Source organism: Myotis nattereri (genome assembly GCF_964212035.1).
Source record: "Myotis nattereri genome assembly, chromosome: 13".
Taxonomy (NCBI): Eukaryota; Metazoa; Chordata; class Mammalia; order Chiroptera; family Vespertilionidae; genus Myotis; species Myotis nattereri.
In genome coordinates, this window is record NC_138088.1 from 61,035,381 (window position 1) to 61,055,231 (window position 19,851).

General features: G+C 52.8%; 1 protein-coding gene across 5 annotated transcripts in view; it reads right to left on the bottom strand.

Annotated features, from left to right (window-relative positions):
• The window catches only part of PLEKHA1 (pleckstrin homology domain containing A1), a 36,450-nt gene continuing 16,599 nt past the window's right edge, over positions 1–19,851 (bottom strand). Inside the window, exons 4-14 of one of the 5 annotated variants that reach the window (XR_013996753.1) lie at positions 19,480–19,525; positions 17,225–17,322; positions 13,530–13,655; positions 10,696–10,839; positions 9,042–9,110; positions 7,511–7,575; positions 6,254–6,311; positions 6,106–6,169; positions 4,598–4,687; positions 3,224–3,264; positions 1,521–2,149 (exon numbers count right to left, since the gene is read on the bottom strand). Coding sequence is in view for 3 of the 5 variants with exons in the window: in XM_081105156.1 (XP_080961282.1) it covers positions 1,957–2,149; positions 3,224–3,264; positions 4,598–4,687; positions 6,106–6,169; positions 7,511–7,575; positions 8,841–9,110; positions 10,696–10,839; positions 13,530–13,655; positions 17,225–17,322; positions 19,480–19,525 (1,137 nt within the window). In the remaining 2 variants the exon portion in view is untranslated. Of the gene's footprint in view, positions 2,150–3,223; positions 3,265–4,597; positions 4,688–6,105; positions 6,170–6,253; positions 6,312–7,510; positions 7,576–8,840; positions 9,111–10,695; positions 10,840–13,529; positions 13,656–17,224; positions 17,323–19,479; positions 19,526–19,851 lie in introns of all 5 variants that reach the window. The other 4 variants (XR_013996754.1, XM_081105156.1, XM_081105158.1 and 1 more) reach the window with 4 other exon arrangements.

Consider the following 19,851-nt stretch of genomic DNA (forward strand, 5'->3'; position numbering starts at 1 on the left):
GCGAGTTGGGATTAGTTCTGAGCGGTTTATTCTCGTTGTTACAGTGTCCCACCACGGGATTATAAAGACGCGTGTATAGGTAAATGCTGGGAGGCACACGCGTGTCCCCATTCTGAAAGAAGGCATGTTACATGTACAGAAAAATGCTGCAAACAGTAAGGTGTTCAAAGGAATTTCTGACTGTTCAGATGTGACATGTTTACAAAGAAAGCATGTTTTAAAATAATTAAATAATTTTCATATTATTATAAAAGTATTGAGATAAATATCAGAAGACCCCAAAATCACAAGAATGTTTTCCTATGCTATTGAGTCAAAGGGTAGTTCCATTAAAAGTCCCAAAATAGAGAGTATTTTGTCACTATGGAAAACATCAAATTACCAAAATATGTGAAATAAACATGCGATGCAGAAGCGGTACCAAGACCCGTCCAAGGCTCCCAGCCCCGCCGTCCCCGGCACAATGAATAAGAAGTGAGAGAGACTCCCCACCTCTCCTCCCATCACTTCCAGATGAAGCTGCGGAGAAGGAAAACCCTAAACAAACACTGAAGACGTGAGCTTATGAGTAGGAAGCTGGCGGTGCGCTCCTCACGCGCCGGGCGCTAGGCAACGCTGGGCAGTAGTGTCGGGGACAGCGACCTCTTTCTCAGACAAGAACTCATCTTAGAAAATGAGGACAGGTATGAATTCAAAACAAAACAGTACTGTGAAATGGTGAAACATCACAAAATAGCAGCATGTGAATTCAAGAGTCTTTTCTGAAAGCAAATGTTTAAGACTGAACTGCAGAGCGGCACTTGCTCCGACTGGTCTGTTATCAGCACCTCGGACGCAGGGCTTTTTAGAGGTGCTGATACTCATGTTTACATTTATGACTCCCCAAGACAATGTGGACTCGCATTTGTGTTTTGAAGCATAAATATTGCACAGGCAGTTACACATCAGCATCCGGTATCTCTAACATAAAATGCCACCTTACTCAACACGACGTGTAAAGCCAGTCAGGCAGGACTGGGCAGTGATGGGATGTCGCGCAGGCACTTGAATCGAGGCTGAGTGACAGGCAGCCACAGCGCGTGGGAGGTGTCTCTGCATGTGAACCTGGGTCTCTGACGGACCCCACAAACAAGTAAGAACTTTGTACAAACTTTCATGGGAAAACCGGGTCTCCAGAAACTTCACACCAAATAATTTCCACTGATACAGCAATGACGACTGCCGCCTTACTTAACCTTTTAACATTTAACAAATGTCCAATAGACAGGTTTTAAAATCTACTTTGCCCTTTTCTCCACCCAGTACAGCCCACAGCCCAGGAACACCCTCTGTGAATCACGCTCACCGTGAGACCCAGGGCACCAAGCCTGTCCTGTCAGACCGCCCACGTTCTGGGACAGATCACAGCACCAGACATCGGGGCTCAGGTGTCTGTCTGGCAATTTCCATTCAATAATATTAACCAGTAACAATGTGTCAATATTCATCGTCTAAGAGGAAGTCATAGTAGCAATTTTTTTAAACGACCAAAATAACTGATAAGCATTTTTAATGTTTTAAATGGATAAACACGTAACGATCAAGTTCATTAGGCGGAACATCACACACACGTTTTCCTCACCCACTGAGACCGCACGACACGTGGGAGCGCCGAGACAAGGCTCCGCTTCTGTCCTTCCTTTAAAAAGGCGCCACTGCACTCGCCACGCCCAGGCCCCTGGTTTACCAGCTGAGGAGGAGCACATCCGAGGCCGTGGGACAGGCTGTGGAGACCTGTCACCCTGTCATCTTTGGCTGAAGCCTCAGGAGAGGGAGGGGCTGGCATGGCGGCCGCCGAGCATTCAGCTTACACGTCACTGACGGGCAGGCTCGCGTCGTCCAAGTCCAAGTCCATGGGGCCGCGCTGCCCCTCCGGAGGGCCGTTCCTGCCGGGAGGGGTGGGCAGGGCGCGTCCGCTCACTTGGGAAGCTGGTGCTCTTGGAGGGACAGTCTGGACCTTGAGGCTCCCTGGCTTGACCTTGGTAAGAGATTCACAAAATCCTCGCTTCTCCAGGGTAAAGCTTGAGACCAAAGAGCTGCTGCGAGCGGCGGTGGGATGCGCGGTGGAGGTGCGGGGCGCGGGCTGGGGCTCGGGGCCGCCGGGCTGCTCCTGGAAGGGAGTGGGGGTCAGACACGGTCAGTCAGACACGGTCAGTCACACACGACACGGTCAGTAGCTCATGTGAGGCTTTATCCTCTGAGAAACAAGCAAAACACACACACACACACACACAGCAGAAGCGTGAGCCATGCAGCAAGCGTGTGCACGTTCTCCACAGCCAGGCGTGTGCAGGAGCGTGTGAAGCAGTGGCGGCCGCCCTCACTAAGGAGCCGGCCTGTCCCGCGTGGTGCTGGGAGCCGACCCCGAAGACGCAGCGAGCCTGCGAGGGGCACGGGTCCAGGCGCCCGCTCAGCTGCGCTCACGGCGGCCGGCTTTGCTGCTTCGTTTCGTTTGCGGTCAGTCAGCACCAGGAGGTCGGCCACACGTTCTACGTGCCCAGCGCGCCTGAATGCCACTGCCACACGAGCAGGCTCGTTGCTTTCTCTGTAACTGCATGTTTGGTTTTGAATGCCATGCATTCATCTGGCTTACGATCGTCAGGGAACATGGGTACAGACTGAGCCGCTGGGACAGCTATGAAGTGGCTCAGGGGTGACGGCTGATTTCAATTCGCGTCTAACGGTCTCAGACCTGCAGGTGCCTCGCCCGCAGCTCCTAGCGCTGCGCGCACCATGACACCAGTGGCTCCGGGAACAAAGGGCGGCCAATTCCCCACGTGACCGATGCCCACGGGAGGCGGACGGTCGCCTGAGACTCAGTGCCATGCAAACTACAGCAGAGTCCGTCCGACGCCCGGGCATGCACGACTGCACACGTGAGAACGAGGATGCGCGTCGAGTGGTGTCATATAAAAAGGTCAAAACAGAAAACATGGAAACAAACTGGCAGGCCAGCCAGTGGGTTTTAGGCAACAGCGTCTACGGCCTCCAGTCAGTCAGTCGTTTCTCGCTGTTACTTTTCCTGCGACTCCGACCTGAGGGCTGTTAGTGTCAACAGGTTACGGCAACTGCGGGAGGCAGTTTGTTAGCTCGACTTTCTAGGACGGACGGGTGAGTAGGGAGTGAGAAGGCACGTGCGTGCGCGCCCACATACGTGCCGCATCCCCCCGTCCTGGGTGTGTACCTCTGAATACAAGGGTTCGACAGCCGCCTGGCCTGCCGCATCTGGAACACAGTGCAAAGCTAGGGTTAGAGTCGACCTACCCAGAGAGGAGCTGAGTCAGCGGACAGTCCGCGGCCCGCCACCAGCACAGACACGCCCTCCCGCTCTCCTCTCCCCACAGGCAGCACGCTCGCAGAGCTCCGTGACCCTGGGAGGTCACAGGGACAGGTGGTGACCAAGCAACATCGGGAAAGGGACTCTGATCGTCCGGAAAGGATGGGGAGAAGGCGTGACTAAGAAGCGAGAAAGGTGGATCTGTATGGACTGGTCTGTGGTTACTAAAAGCAGGAAACCAGTAAAAGGCAACGTTACAGCCTGGCCGGCGTGGCTCAGTGGCTGAGCTACTGACCAGGTTCGATTCCTCGTCAGGGCATATGCCCAGGTTGCGGGCTCGATCCCCAGTGGGGGATTTGCAGGAGGCAGCCGATCCATGATTCTCTCTCATCATTGATGTTTCTATCTCTCTCTCCCTCTCCCTTCCTCCCTGAAATCAATAAAAATATATATATATATATATATATATATATATATTTTTTTTTTAAAAAGGGCGTTACCACCAGGGAAATGCTGAAAGTGCCAAAAACCTCGCCTCACGCTGGGTCTAGATAACAGGCGATCATGTTACTTATCGGCCTACGTTCTGCAGACCTGAGTGGCACCTCGCTATGTCTGCACTCCTCAGCACAACTGGTATTTTCACATCAGACACCAGCGACCAAGGTGCTCTAAAGGTAAATCTTATTCCTGTGCTGTGCCTGAACGTGGTGAATTAAATTTAACAACATTTTTTCTTACTATTTCTCAGCATGTTCAGCTGCTTTAATTTTCCCGTGGTACCACCAAAAGGTAATTAAGATTGTAAACACAAGCAGCCTTTCACATTCGCGGGCAGAAACCCTGACGGCCCGTGAGCTGAAACCCTGCCTGCGAGCCATCAGCGCATGAGGCTGCCACCGCGCGGTGGTCTCGGCACAGGTGAGCCCACAGACCCTAACCGACCTCTCAGGAAGCTGAACGCAGTGGCTGAAGGCTTCCGTGGCCAGGCCCCACCTGCACTAAGACCTGGCTGGTTGTACCAAACCCAGACCGACCAGCGAGGACCTCACACAGGCAGGGAGCGCTCCTTCTCATCCCTGCCACGCCTGTGAGACCGACAGTGCAGGGAGCTCCGTGTCCGTCCACTACGGGAAGCACGACATTAGAAATGCACGACTTCTCCGCAGGTCCCATTGGTGTGAAGTCACCATGCAGATACATCTCGTACGGAAAGAAACCAGAGGGTTCGGGGAGAGGAAGCCTGACAGGATGGGGAACCGAGGGGCACAGGACACGTACAGAAGACGCCGACCGGCCAGGCCCGCGCTGCGCCACGATGGCCCCGGACACGGCTTTGATCCAGCTGTGCATCTCTTCGGGGCTGTCGGCCTGAGGGAGAAAGGGCGCATTCAGTCCACTTTCCACACCGGCTCCTGCATCTGAGACCCGACCTACGCTCTCGGGAGTAAACAGCTTCAACAACAAATCATTCCAAGGCAACGACTTCAAACTCCTTAGAAATCATTTTACACCAGGCACTGCTGGGGGAGCGGTGTTCTGGGGTAACTCAGAGCAGTGCCGAGACCCGAAGAGCAGTGATGGCCGCCACAGCCCAGGGCATCGACCTTGATGGGACCGTGGCTTCCAGCGTGGATGACAGACCTCCTGTGACTCACCCAACTACACTGGCCCCAGGAGGGGCACGGAGATACTGTCCTTCACTTCTAGAGTCTGCAATCTACAAGGTCAACAATTTTAAAGAATCAAGATAATATTTTTGAAACAAGGCTATTAAATACTTTTTAAAAGAAAAACTTCAAAATAGGCAAAAGTAAATCATACACCTTCATTCACTGCAAATAGGAGGACATGTCGAGAAATCCATTTGGCAAAATAAAGAGGTTTAAAGAGGTCTGTGCCCTGAAGAGTTACTCTAGAGCTAGAAACTCATCCTGAAGAAATGTATTTGTTTAATCCTCCCCTGAGGACATGTGTATTGATTTTTAGAGAAACATCCATGTGATAAGCCTCCATCAGTTGTCCCCCATACCCGCCCCGAGCAGGGATCGAACCCACAGCCCTTTTGGGGTATGGACGACGCTCTAACTGAGCCATCCGGCCAGGACGCAGGATACTCCTCTTGTTATACAAATATGTGCCTTAAGAAAGGCAGTGGGGGAAAAAAAGAATGCTTGCCTGGTTGTGGGATTCTGTGTTTTATAAATCACCCTTTTCTTCCTATTTTTCTATAATTTCTAAGTTTTCTGCAATAAGCCTATGTAAGTTTTATAAAACAAAAACAAATGTTTTTTAAAAACTCCAATCTGATTAATACAATGAGTAAAAAGTATGTTTTAAACTTAAATGCAGATGCCGTCAGTGAAACCTAAGCTCTACTGCCTGCTGTTATCATGTACCAACGTGACAAAATTACCAGACACGATGGAACTGAAATTCCAAAATATGTGCAAAATAATCCAAGGTCAAAGTACACACGTAGCTTCTAAGTAAAGTAGATTTCCCTTCCTCCAAATACTACTTAATTCTATTCAACTAACTCACAGCAAGGAGCACCCTCGCTTGCTGAACATATGACCTACCAATAATTTCACATGTAACACTTGGTGAACTGTGGTTGTCAGGTTGATGGGGGACAAAAGGGGACGTATGTCACACTTTCAACAATAATGATTAAAAAGAATAACTGCAGTTGTCGTTATGTTTTGCTTATTCTCATAACCTGCAAGTCCCTCTAAAATTATTGATTCCCACGAAGAGGATCTATAACCTTCAAGTAAGTATCTTACCTGCACATAGAAAGTCCGAGATGACGTTACAATTTCAAAGAGGTTGTCCCTCATCATTATGTCACTGTTAACACAAAAAATTTCCAAGTTTTAAACAGCAGTTGTTTGATAGGTTTTTTCATTTAGTTACCCAATGCCAAATATCTACCTATAATAATGAAAGAGTAATACGCTGAATGACCTTCTGGACATCATTCCGGACGAAGCTGTGACGGCAGGGGCAGGCAGTTAGGGGCGATCAGGCAGGCAGAGGGATTAGGGGAGATGAGGCAGGCAGGCAGAAGGATTAGGGGAGATCAGGCAGGCAGGCAAGTGGTTTGGGGCGATCAGGCAGGCAGAAGGATTAGGGGAGATCAGGCAGGCAGGCAAGTGGCTTGGGGCGATCAGGCAGGCAGAGGGATTAGGGGAGATGAGGCAGGCAGGCAGAAGGATTAGGGGAGATCAGGCAGGCAGGCAAGTGGTTTGGGGCGATCAGGCAGGCAGGTGAGCGGTTAGGGGCGATATGGCAGGCAGGTGAGTGGTTGGGGGCGATCAGGCAGGCAGGCAGGCGAGCTATTAGGAGCCAGCGGTCCCAGATTGCAAGATGGATGTCCGACTGCCAGTTTAGGTCCAATCCCACAGAGAGCAGTTGGACATCCCCCGAGGAGTCCCGGATTGCAAGAAGGTGCAGGCCAAATTTCATGCACTGGGCCTCTAGTGTATCAACAAGAAAGGTATGAGGTAAAATACTGATTTAACAAAACCAAGCTATCCATTTTTTCAACTTCTTGAAAAAAATGAAGTTTATATAGTTATATGTATATTTTATTGTGTATTTATTTTTATTGATTTCAGAGAGGAAGAGAAAGGGAGAGAAAGATAGAAACATCAATAATGAGAGAATCATCGACTGGCTGCCTCCTGCACACCCCCACTGAGGATGGAGCCCACATCCTGATCAGAATCAAATCCGGAACCCTTCAGTTCACAGGCTGAAACTCCATCCACTAAGTCAACCAGCCAGGGAATTATCTGTGTGTTTTAGATAAGGTACAGAACACTACTTTAAAATTCAAAGTTTGAAACATGAAGAAATCAGTTTGCACTGCACAATTACATTGCCTCACACAGCTGTTCTGCATCAACCTTGAAATACTAATGCTAATCACCAATGTGCCGAATATGACAGAAGTTGTTCACATTAAAGTTTTTCCTTTTCATTAATAAGCTTAAGGATTGTTTCCTAATTTTTAGTTTTCAAACAAAAAAACCCTCAATACTTTAATCCGAGGGTTTTGAAAGGTCTAGCATATCCCAACTGTAAATTGAAAATGACACAAATACAGAAAAACACCATCTTGCAAGCACAGCCCTCCGCCTGCAGCCCTGCTGTGCGCAGCGACAGCCAGCACCGCAGCGCGCTCACCTCTGCTTGCACTCCTGGACTCTGTGCACCTCCTTCAGGGGGATCACACGTAGGGGCTCCTTCTCCTGGCGGGAAAGAGCAGACAGACAGACACACACCTGACGTCTCCTCCTAAAAGCCTCCTCAGGGCCGTCTGACCTGGTGGCCTGCGCCAAACGATGCTTCTGGAATCAGCAGCATCAGAATAGCCCCGTCCTCCCCGTCAGTACCAGGTAGTGAGTGTGCGAGGACGGACTCTCTCATATGGACGCATTATTTTAACAAGCCAATGCATCGAACTAGGTGCCAGGGCACACGCTAGATGTTAAAGGTCAGCTCCCTGGAATTTCCCACCACCCTACCCACAGGCGCTAGTACTCACCTGAGGGACCTGAGGGTTAGATATGTAAGTGCCCAACCCAAGGTGACAACACCAGACCGAAGCCACAGACACCGGCCATCACGGCCCTAACAGTGTCCACCCCACTCTACGCTCCATCAAGACGAGGACTGCAGGTCGCTGACTAGGACAGCATGACCCGACCTGCTATTTTACGAGCACCGAGGGAAAACGCAACCGACAGCCGAACAGTTTTAAAATCACCAATCTTTAAGGTTTTACAAAATAGTTCATTTTAAAATAACTTCAGATTATAACCGCTTCTGTATACCCTGCACCCTGTAGAGACGTGGTACCCCTCAAAGGTCCCAGCAAACAGGAAGAGGGGGGCCAGGGGAGTGAAGCACAGAACTGCAGTCAGTGTCCCATCAGGCTATTGCAGAACGTGGGTCACGTGCCAAGAATCCTGTATAATAAAGAGCTCGTGTGCTAATCAGACCGAACAGCAGAAAGACCATCTGGATGAAGCCAGGGCTGCGAGGGCCGGGCCACTCGCACGAACTCTGTGCATGGGGCCTCTAGTGCAGCGGTTCTCAACCTGTGGGTCGCGAACAATGAAAATACATCCTGCATATCAGATATTTACATGACGATTCATAACAGTAGCAACATTACAGTAAGGAAGTAGCAACGAAAATAATTTTATGGTTGGGGGTCACCACAGCATGAGGAACTGTATTAAAGGGCCGCGGCATTAGGAAGGTTGAGAACCACTGCTCTAGTGTTTTAAATAAGGATGCCACTCAAACTGAGGAAAGAGGGCATTCTAATCTTTGATTCCACCTTCAGACAGAACAAAACCATCTCGTAAGAAGAAACTAAGTGATCTGCTCCCAGAAGCAAACATGGAGAGAGGGCAGGGCAGACGGCAGGACCAGAGGCTGACGCTGACGCTGAGACGCAATCCCTTCCGCCGCCTCCCACCTCCCGCCTCCAGGCCCTTCGGGAAACCTGCAGACGGAGGGGTCTGGTGTCTCCAACTCCTTGGAGGTGAAATGTCTCTGAAGACGCAACCTTTTCCTTAAGATCCACCCAGAAGCACGACCACCAGAGGCCAGGGAACAGGACTGGGCAGCACAGACACTGCGTGCAGGAACCACCACAGGGCACGAGCCGCCAACACGGAAGCGCGCGCAGGACCAAGCGGCATACCAGCTCGGACTTGAAGTAGCCGATCGTGTTCTCGTCCAGTTGGAAATACCGCCTCTTCCAGTTCTTCATCTAGAGGGGAGCACAGACATGAGACTCTGCCTCCAGGACGCGGACGCTCACCGCCCCCGACTGCGGAGGCGAACCCCCACGGGCCCTCCCTGGGGGAGACGCAGCTTCCCTGCTGTCGCCGTCAGGCCTTGAACTCCTAACTCCAGCCCGGTGCTGGCCTTCAGCTCTATCACATGATTGTCTAATGCAGCTTCGTAATGTCAATGCTCTAAAAGTTAAAAAAAAAAGGCACTTCCCCATCCTCCCACCCCCCGCCCCCACAAAACAAATGCTCCCAGGAGGTCAAGAGTGAGAACAGGAAACAGTATGAAACCACACCAGGCGTCTCTCCGCGGGCATTTACACTCACGAGCAGACAATCAACACCAATAAAGGGAACCTTTGTACATGTTTTTGCCAATGACGTAGTTTTGGGAACGCACTTTGGCATTTCTATGAGTTGGCATTTGGGACTTCAGAGTAAAACCAAAAAGGAGCATCTGCCGACAGCCCTCCACACCAGCGAGCACAGCCTGAGGGCTCTGACCTCCCTGCAGACGGCGCAGGTGAGGCTGGCCGCACCTCGGCTCCCTGAACCTCAGCTTCCCTGAACCGAGCGGTCAGACAGTGGGGACCGGACACCCCACTGAGCTGTGGGGACGGGACACCCCGCTGAGCTGTGGGGACGGGACACCCCGCTGAGCTGTGGGGACCGGACACCCCGCTGAGCTGTGGGGACCGGACACCCCGCTGAGGTGTGGGGACCGGACACCCCACTGAGCTGTGGGGACGGGACACCCAACTGAGCTGTGGGGACGGGACACCCCGCTGAGCTGTGGGGACCGGACACCCCGCTGAGCTGTGGGGACGGGACACCCCGCTGAGCTGTGGGGACCGGACACCCCGCTGAGCTGTGGGGACGGGACACCCCGCTGAGCTGCGCTGCAGTGAGGAGACCTCGAGGAGCCTGCGGGAGTGTCAGTGTTTCTTCACTCAGAGAATTCGTCTTTTTTGTTTGAAAACATTCTTTTCTTACGAAATTCTAAAGATTTAGCTCACACGGACAGAACGGCCCCCCTATAGCAAGGTGCTGCGAAGGCGAGAAACACAGGGTGCGTGGCTCTCTCCACGCGGCTCTGCTGGGAGCCGGCTGGGCTGACCCACACCTTGCACACCTAGGAGGTGGGCTGAGGATGTGATTTTCCTTCCCAGGAAACCAAGAGGCTGAGAGGTTAAGGGCCAAGGCCACAGAGTGTCCGGCTGAGGCCAGCCCAGCATCAAGCGGGTGCTGAGGGGCTCCCACACCCACACCCCACATGACCCTCTCCCCAGGGGGGTCAACAGAACGCTTCCCGGAATAAAGGCAACTGCTGGAAAGTTCACCTGAAAGCGACGGCCGGTCCGTGGACTAAGCATCATTGCCCAGCTGCTCACGGAGCACGACCGTAAGAGCCTGAGTGAAGAGGCCCGAGAACAGCCCCCCTCACCCCCTCAGCCCCCACTCCTCAGCTGCGCTCTCGCTTCGGGTCCTGGTGCAAAACAAAGCCTTGTAGCCGAGGCCGCTCACACCCACACCCCACTGTGCGCGCGTTCGCCCCGGACTCACCACGGCTCCCTGTTTGACACAATACCCGGCTTTGATGACGGCGCTGTCGGGGGGCGGTTTCGGGGGGAAGTAGGGGAGATGGCTGGGTGACCTTTTCAGGTGGTTTCTGTCAGCGCTCTCGCCACAGTCGCTGGCTTCTTCTTTCTGAAGTGAAGCAGAAGAGAAAGCCCTTTCCTGGTGCTCAGCTCCCAGCACAGGACGCAGCGCGGACGCTCCGGAAGCCACACGCCGGGCGCTGGGAGCACCGGGACCGTCAGCACATGCCTCCCCGCGTGCGCTGGGCCGAAGCTCACACACAACAGACGGGGGTGAACTGTGATGGGAAACACGCTAAACTCTACAAAAGGGGGAAAGCAGACTTGCAGGCCGTGTTGTCGTCCTAGCAGACTCTCCGGCTCCATCTCAGCTGCACGAGGACACAGATTTGGAGTGAAGTGTTGGAGCTGATTTACGGTCCTAGACCAGGGGTGGGCAAACTTTTTGACTCGAGGGCCACAATGGGTTCTTAAACTGGACCGGGGGGCCGGAACAAAAGCATGGATGGAGTGTTTGTGTGAACTAATATAAATTCAAAGTAAACATCATTCCATAAAAGGGTACGGTCTTTTTTTTTTAGTTTTATTCATTTCAAACGGGCCGGACCCGGAACCTCGGGCCGTAGTTTGCCCACGGCTGTCCTAGACCGTAACTGTCCGTCACGGACCGGCCACGCCTGTCTGCTGCTCTTGGTCTGCAGCAGGCCTGCAGCCAGTGCTTCCGTGTGAGGCAGGGGCAGTGGGGGTTAACTTGTTACTTTGAAATAAGTGTATAGTCACAGGAAGTTACCAAGGCACCGGTTAATAATGCGGATTTTTTCCACTAGATGGAGTTACACGTATGTTGATATATAGGCGATCTGATATGTATGCTATTTTGTTGTGTTGACAGCAAGCTTCAAAACTTCGTATGTCAAATTTTCTGAAGGTGTTATCATATATTTAGGTTTAAAAATGTTGAATTTCATGCCAAAAAAAGAGCATTTGCGGGAAGTTTTAATTCATTACTTTATTTTGCAGAAAAGTGCTGCTGAAAATTATCATATACTTCGGAAAGCTTATGGTGAACATGCTCCATCTCAAGATCCTTGTGAGCGCGGGTTCAAAAGCTTTAAAAGTGATGATTTCCATGTGAAAGACGAAGAACGTCCAGGTCAATGTGAACCGCGCTTTGATCGTAAAATGGCCAGAATGTTCCAGAAGACACGGCAAAGTCATTCTGCTTCATGATGACGCACCATCAGACACTTCAAACCCAGTTAAAGACGCGTTAAATTAAAAGATCCTGCCTGGGAAGTATGAACCCACCACCCATATTCACCAGACCTTGCTCCTTCAGATGGCCACTTGTTCCGATCGATGGCACACGCACTTTCTGAACAGCACTTCAACACGTGCGAAGACGTGGGAAATTGGGTCTGTGAATGGTTTGCCTCAAAACAAGGAAAGTTCTATTGGGACGGTATTCACAAATTACCTGAAAGATGGGGAAATGCGTAGCTAGCGATGGACGTTAGTTTGAACAAAGCACTTTTGATGTTTCTCTTGAAATTATCGTGTCTTCTTTTATTACAAAATCCGCATTATTAACTGGTGCACCTGGTCCTTTAAAAATGTACAGGAGGGCCCCCACTGGTGTGGCTCAGGGGCTGAGCGTCGACCCGTGCACCAAGAGGTCACCAGTTCGATTCCCGGTCAGGGCACTTGCCCAGTTGCAGGCTTGATTCCCAGTAGGGGGCATGCAGGAGGCAGCCGATCAATGTTCTGGCTCATTGATGTTTCCAGCTCTCTCTCCCTCTCCCTTCCTTTCTAAAAGCAATCTATAATAATAAAAGGATAATAGGCTAATTGGGCCAGACATCCTTCCGGATGACCTTCCAGACAAAGCTGGGGCTGCAAGGGAAGCCTGGGTCCCAGGTGCCAGAGGGAAGCCGGTGCCAGCCGCAGGTGGCAGGAAGGCCTACTCTTGCACGAATTTCGTGCATCGTGCCTCTAGTGAAAATATATATGTACTTTAAAATGTACAGGAGGTCCTAGCACCCTTCAAGCCAGTGCCCCCAAACAGGAAACCTGTTAACTGCAAAGCATGATCAAACCTGACACTGGAATTCACGGGACTGACATGCACTCATCTGTGTGTGCGTGCAGCGTCCTATGCATCTAGCCACCACCACCGTACAGCACCTGCCATCACAGCTCCCTTGAGCCCCTCTCTCCAGCTCCTTGGCAACCACGACTTTGTTCTCCATCTTCCTATTCTACCATTTAGAGAATATGATGCCAGTGGAGTCAGGAGGGCCTGTGAAAGTGGCTTTCTTAACCCAGCACAATTCTCTGGGGATGCAGCCAGGCTGCTCCTTGGACCAGCAGCCCCCCCCCCCTCTTCCTGCTGAGCCGTCTCCTGGTCTGACCGCTGTTTAACCACTCGCCTGCTAAACAGCATCGGCGTTAGGTCCAACTTGGGGCTCTTAGGAATAAAGCTGTTAGGAACACGCACGTACAGGTTTCTGTGTAAACATGCCTAGCAGTATAAATGCTGGGCCATATATTAACTGCAAGTTTATTTTTATGAATATCTGCCAAACTCTTTTTCAAAGTGGTCATCCTACTTCACATTCCCACCAGCAATGTGAGTAACAACCTCTCCTCATCCTCGTCGGCGTTATCCTAACTTTGGAAACTAGAGACAAAAACGCAAGCTTTCTGTGTTCACGGCCACAGGACTACTCAGGAGCCGTGCTGCTGACAACACTGACATCCACCTCCGCAAGGAGCCAGCACAGCAGAGCATCCGTCTACCTGCGTCGGCGTGATGATGGGCACCCCGCCCACAATGTCAGTTCTGTAGGACACCTGCTTCTTCCCACAGTCCCCCGGGCGGCTCGGGTTCTCAGAATGAGGCTGTGAGTCTGACTGCTTTGGTACCTAAAATAGGAAGGGAAAGGAATGACTTTACAACCAGCATTACAGATGACACGCTTTTGTCACAGAATTTCCAGCTTCGTCTATTTCCATAAAGCCAGCACAGGTAAGCATTGTTGATAGTGTGGACTCTGTAGGGCTCATATGGCCCTTTCTGTATAACAGCCACCACTGACAGAGCGCTCATGAGGGCAGGACTCTCGCCCACGTATCTCGTCTCACCGTCCAGCCAATCCTCTCCCGAGGGTGGGTTCCCGGCAGCCCCAGACAGGGCTCCAAGGCCCAGGGAGACACTCGCTTCCAGCGGAGTCAGCGGGACTGTCGCCCACACTCAGCCACCACACTGCACCTGCTCCCCCGAGCACATAACGCCGTGCGGCCCTGTGCTGCCACCTCTTCCTCCCTCCACCCCCCCAGGACCCTGCCACAGGGACGGTGGCGTATTCATCGTCTCCGGCTTTAGGGCAGAGCTACTGCTGGAAAATACTGAGCACTCAATGCATGCTGAAAGACTGACTCAATGGACCAATCTAAAAGCAGGAGAGAATAAAATACTTAAATTAAACGTTAAAATGTTCCAAATAGCTTAAAACTTTTAGGAATTTCACTTTATTTTTATATGTTTTTATTGATTTTAGAGAGAGAGGAAGTGAAAGGGAGAAACATCAATGAGACAGAAACATTAACATTGACTGGCTGCCTCCTACACGCCCCCTACAGGGGATCGAGCCCACAACCCAGGCACGTGCCCTGACGGGAATCGAACCAGCGACCTCTTGGTGCATGGGTCGATGCTCAGCCACTGAGTCACACTGGCCGGGGAAAACGTCTTAGGAACTTTAAAAAGCCTTAAGGAATTCCAATAGCTGCATCAGTGATAAACCCACACGAATAAGCAACAACTGTCAATACAGGAATTCCCTATGTGGACGAGCACCTCCCTGAAGGGGAAACAAAGGCATGGCAACTGCTTGACAACTTGCAGACCGACCACGAGGTAACTCAGCAGAGGCCCTGAGGCACAAACCGCCAGTGTGGTCGGCTCGGCCGGGTGACCAGACCGTCTCTGAGGGACTCCAGCAGGCTGACAGGAGGGGGGGAAGCGGACGCGAAGGCCTTTCAAGAGCACGTGCTGCTGAGCCGGTTAGGACGCCGCTTTCTGGAAGCGCACAAAGGTGAAACAGCTTCTGCTTCTGCAGAGCAGACGCGCGCGTGGGCGTCTCTCACGTGGTGGCAGCTGCCTGGCGAGAGGCCAAAGCCCGGGCCTTGCCTCTGAGAGCGGCTGTCGTGTGTCAGCTCCGTCCCGAGTGGGACGTGAATACGCATCGAACGTATGCAGGCTTTCAGGGCAGTGTTTCTGGAGAATCCGCTGTCTGGGGTAAAACACCTGCCCTTCAGGAAAAACACAGGCCCCACAGGAAACCCTCCTTCCGTGCAGGCCTACTATGTGCTTCTCCGCCAGCGGGTCAGGAGAGGGGAGGGGGATCACCAGGGATCAGGCCCCGCTTCCTCGCTGACCATCACCAGCCTGAGGACAGAGCAGGGCCAGGGCTGGGCTGCAGCGTGGGGCTCCTTCACAGCGTGTGGCTCACAGCTCCACTCACCAGCTAAGCAGCCTGTGAAAGTTACTCTACCCTTCCGTATTTCACTTCATTTATAAAATTGACCGGGGTGACACTGGTCAGCATGAGCATACTCAGGTAATAGCAGAACCTAGCGAGGGAACATTTTAAAAAATAAAAGAAGGGGGAATTTGCTGGGAGCCGGTCCATCCTTGCTGTTTCAAGGGACCTGGCATATATGGCATACTGTTCTTAATATGTTTGCTCACCTTCTTGGCACTATGTGTTTTAACCAAGGTCACCTCTCTGAGAAAGGTTGTTTCCCCAGATAGGGATTTTCCCCTGAAGTTAGGGAGGGAATAAAACCCCTTAACTAAGTGCCAGGCGGGTAATTAATCACTTTAACTACGAACAATCACGCTTAAGCTACATAATCTTTACTCCCTGGAATGGAGATAAGAAACGCCCCAACCTTTGGAATACAGATTGATAGGATTGGAATCAACTGGTATAAATACAGATGTAACAAGACAACAGGACTCAGAACCTAGACACAGAACCTAGACACAGAACCTACACAGAACCTAGAGACAGAAGAACTTCGCTGGAGAGAACATGGCAAAAGATCCTGGACAGAAACTGGAGACAGAGCCTAGAGACAGAACCTAGCGAGAGAACCTGGCTGAAGAACCTAGAGACAGAACCTGGCTACAGAACCTGGATAGAACATGGCAAGAGAACCTGACTAGAACCTGGTGACTGAACCTGACTGGAGAACCTAGCAAGAGAACATGGACACAGAACCTGGCTGGAGATCCTAACCAGAACTTTGCTGGAGATCCAGACCAGAACTTGGCTGGAGATCCTGGCTAGAGATCCTGGCTAGGCTGCTGATCAACTGAACGCTGTCTCCATGTCATTCCTTCTTCACCAACTCCGTCCACACCTTTGGGGACCCCTGGACCTGCTGGGGTTGGACCCCGGCACAGGTGTGGGTCTCTGTGTGCCCCCCAGCACACCCTCTCCCATCACCTGAGGTACGGAACCCTCAGGGCAGGGCCGGGCGCGGCGATATCCCAGCAAGCTCACGTCCACAGAAGACCAAAAAGAGAAGCCGCTCGGAAGCGAAGCTGCGCACAGAACAGGGTGTGAGGTCGCCAGTGCCGGCCCGCAGGGGGCAAGCGGGTGCGGCCAGCGGTTCAGAGCCCGAGAGACTGGCGAGGCCCGTGGGCACCCGCTGGCCGCCAGCGCTCTTCCGACCCGTCCCCACGCCGGTGCTCAGTCCCAAGCCCTTCACCACCCTCCCCCCACAGCAGCCCGCCAGGGGGGGATGGGAAAACGACTCCGACTACCTGGGTGGTGGCAGGAAGACTCTTGCTCTGGGAGACCCCCCCACAGCAGCCCGCCAGGGGGGGACGGAATCCGACTCCGACTTCCTGGGTGGTGGCAGGAAGACCCTTGCTCTGGGAGAGACCCCCCCACAGCAGCCCGCCGGGGGGGACGGAATCCGACTCCGACTACCTGGGTGGTGGCAGGAAGACTCTTGCTCTGGGAGACCCCCCCACAGCAGCCCGCCAGGGGGGGACGGAATCCGACTCCGACTTCCTGGGTGGTGGCAGGAAGACCCTTGCTCTGGGAGAGACCCCCCCACAGCAGCCCGCCGGGGGGGGACGGAATCCGACTCCGACTACCTGGGTGGTGGCAGGAAGACTCTTGCTCTGGGAGAGACCCCCCCCCCACAGACCCTCCAGGCAGAACCTTCCATGCATTTCCCCAGAAACATCGCCGCCAGCCGTGCTGAAACCCACAGGGACGGACGGCGAAAGCAGCTTCCCGGGCCGGTCCAAGGGCACAGTCACCATGGACAGGAGATGCGTTCACATCCCAAACCCGACCCCTTCCATAAACTGTGAGGACAACCTACTGGCAATTCAGTTATTACCCAGGAGGTGTGTTTTCACAATGTACAATTACCCCCAGACATTAAAGCTTTAAAATACAAATACTTACTGTAATTTTTATAGCTTTGTTCAACACATTGACCCATTCCACGAGGTCCTGCTGATCATTAGCTTGTAGGAAATATTTCCTCATCCCTGCGTTCATAACTGTTGAGAGAAAAAATAAACTACAATACATGAAATTCTGCACTTGTTACCTCCGAGTTTATGTTTGTAGCAGATGAAACACCATGCTAGGTTCAATCCTGTGACCACATGTAGCACTGCTATTACTACTCAATAACAAGGGTAAAATTCTTATTTTTAATGGCCACGTCTTTCATTAAACAAAAATACAATATATTCGACCCACCCCTAATGATGGACATGTAGGCTATTCCAATTTTTGAAATTATAGAAACTATCCCAATAAAACATGCATTTCATATACATACATTTCTCCTTAGGCTAGCGTTTCTATAGGATAAGTTTCTGAACGTAAACATGTTGGAGCAAAGGGAATTCGTATTAAAAATCCTTATAGATATTGGCAAGCTGTCTTCCCAAAAGGCTGACTCCCTTTACGTTCCCGCCAAGGGCACGCAGAGACCCTCCCACCGAAGGCTCCTCCCGGCCACTGGCCCCCAGCGCCCATGGGGAGGGCCCCGCTCTCAGCTCCTCGGCTGGGCCACTGGCCGGGACCTGCACAGCGTTTCCTAGACGCCCTGTGGCTCAGGCGTGCTCCGCCCACAGGAGGCCCTGACGGGAGAGTGAGGAGACGGACGCCCCAGCAGCTGCAGCAGCACACAACCAGCTGGTCAGTTCCATGTCCACCTCCGGCTCCACGGTGGCCCCTCCGCCCAAGGCCCTGGGGACCCCGCCTCTCCAGGGATGTCTCCCCAGCCAGGGGGTGGCAGCTGCACTTTCCACTCCATGGGTCACTCAAGCATCAGTGGAGATGAGAGGCTCCAAGGAGCTCTCACCAGCGACATCGCTCCCGCTCAGACCCTGCTTCTTACTGGAGGCACGTGGCTGCGCCAGACGCTTTCCCTCACTGTCCCAGCACCGCCTGCCTCTCCAGCAGGACAGAGGGCTTACCGCCAGCCCTGCCCCCGCATACCTTTACTCTCCTGTGGACAGCACCTCCTGATGACAGCTGCCACTCCTACTCAGGCCCCTCCCATCACAGACACGCTGAGGGCACCAAGCTCCCAGCCCTCACCAGCACCCACTGTTCCCACGGATCCCAGCGTCTCCACTCTCCACCTGCCAGCTCCGCCCGGCCCGGGCCGTCACCAGAACATTCCACTGTTGGTCTCCACCATTTCCCACTGCCCGACCTGATTGCTCTCCTGATTGCTCTCTGTGATCCTCACCTCTTTGCCTGAAGCAAAGCTACCCGACACCTCTCCCCCCACCCCACCTGTGCAGCCCCCAGACCCTGTACTCCCCTAACGTTTCTCACCCTTCCTCTCCCCGCTGTCGCCACCCTCATCCAGGCCCATCTGTAAGGGTAACAGTTTGAAAGCTACTTAACTCATCTATCAACATCAAAACTCTTATTCATACAAAAAAAAATTAAAAAATCTACCTTTGCCTTATGCCTACTCTCCAGATGCTAATTTCTTACCTATCCTTTAAAAATAACCACTTGTCAACAATCTATCAGGCCCGACTCCTGCCCACATGCTCACCTCAGTCTCTCCCCTCCCTCCAGCTTCACAAGCGCTCCCCCCCTGCGCCCCGCCCCCCTGCGCCTGCCCAGGAGGTGCCCACCTCTTCTCCCAGTGGCAAAGGATGGTCAGGTGAGCGGCCACCACCCCAGGGCCCCCACAGTCAGTGTGACTCCCCTGGCTCCCGAGATGCCCAATGAGAACCTGAAGCTTTACAGGCCTTTCCTCTCCCTCCTGATGTCACAGACACAGGCACCGGGCATGGGCCTGCCTGGCGACAGCCTGCCTGGGCGACAGCCTGCCTGGGCGGCTCCAAGGGCAGCAGCTGCTTCTCGTTCCTCTGGCAGCCCCGGTGCCAAGCATAGCGGACACCTACCAGACATTCCTCAGTGCCCGATAACAAGGTCATCAGCTCCCCTCTGAGCCCACAGGGGGAGGGGTACTGGGCGAGACACCGGAGAGCGGAGAGCGGGCGGAGTGGGGAGAGCGGGGCTGGGGGGCGGGAGCAGCAGCTCTCCTGCCTCCCCGGGAGGTGGTCCTGGGGAACCTGCCCTCAGGAGTGCTGCGCAGTTCGGCGATGCTCTCTTTACCAGAGGAGGCAGTGGCACCAGTTTAACCTAAAACAGCGGCCATGGAAGCCCTGGCTACTCACCAAAACAGAACTCCGCCTTTGGCCTCAGCTTGGTTGCGTCGCTCACCTACCGAGAAAGAGAGGAATCACACCCCGTGCCAGGCCAGCGCGCTTCCCGCTTCCCTCCGCATCACCGCCAGCACAGAGATCGGAGGAAACTCTAGGGGAGCTGGAAGGACGCTGTTTACACGTGGCTGCGGGCTCCCTTCCTGAGCTGCTAACAAATGACGCTTCCATGTTCTCCGTGAGCAAACTTTTCTCCCAAAGGAAATGTGAAGAATTGAAAGCAAACCTTTCAGTTTTATGTCACACATATATTTACTTGTAGCATTTTCCAAAATACCTCTACAAAACGATGACTTCTTCCCAAAACTGTGTATTTCTAAATTAGCT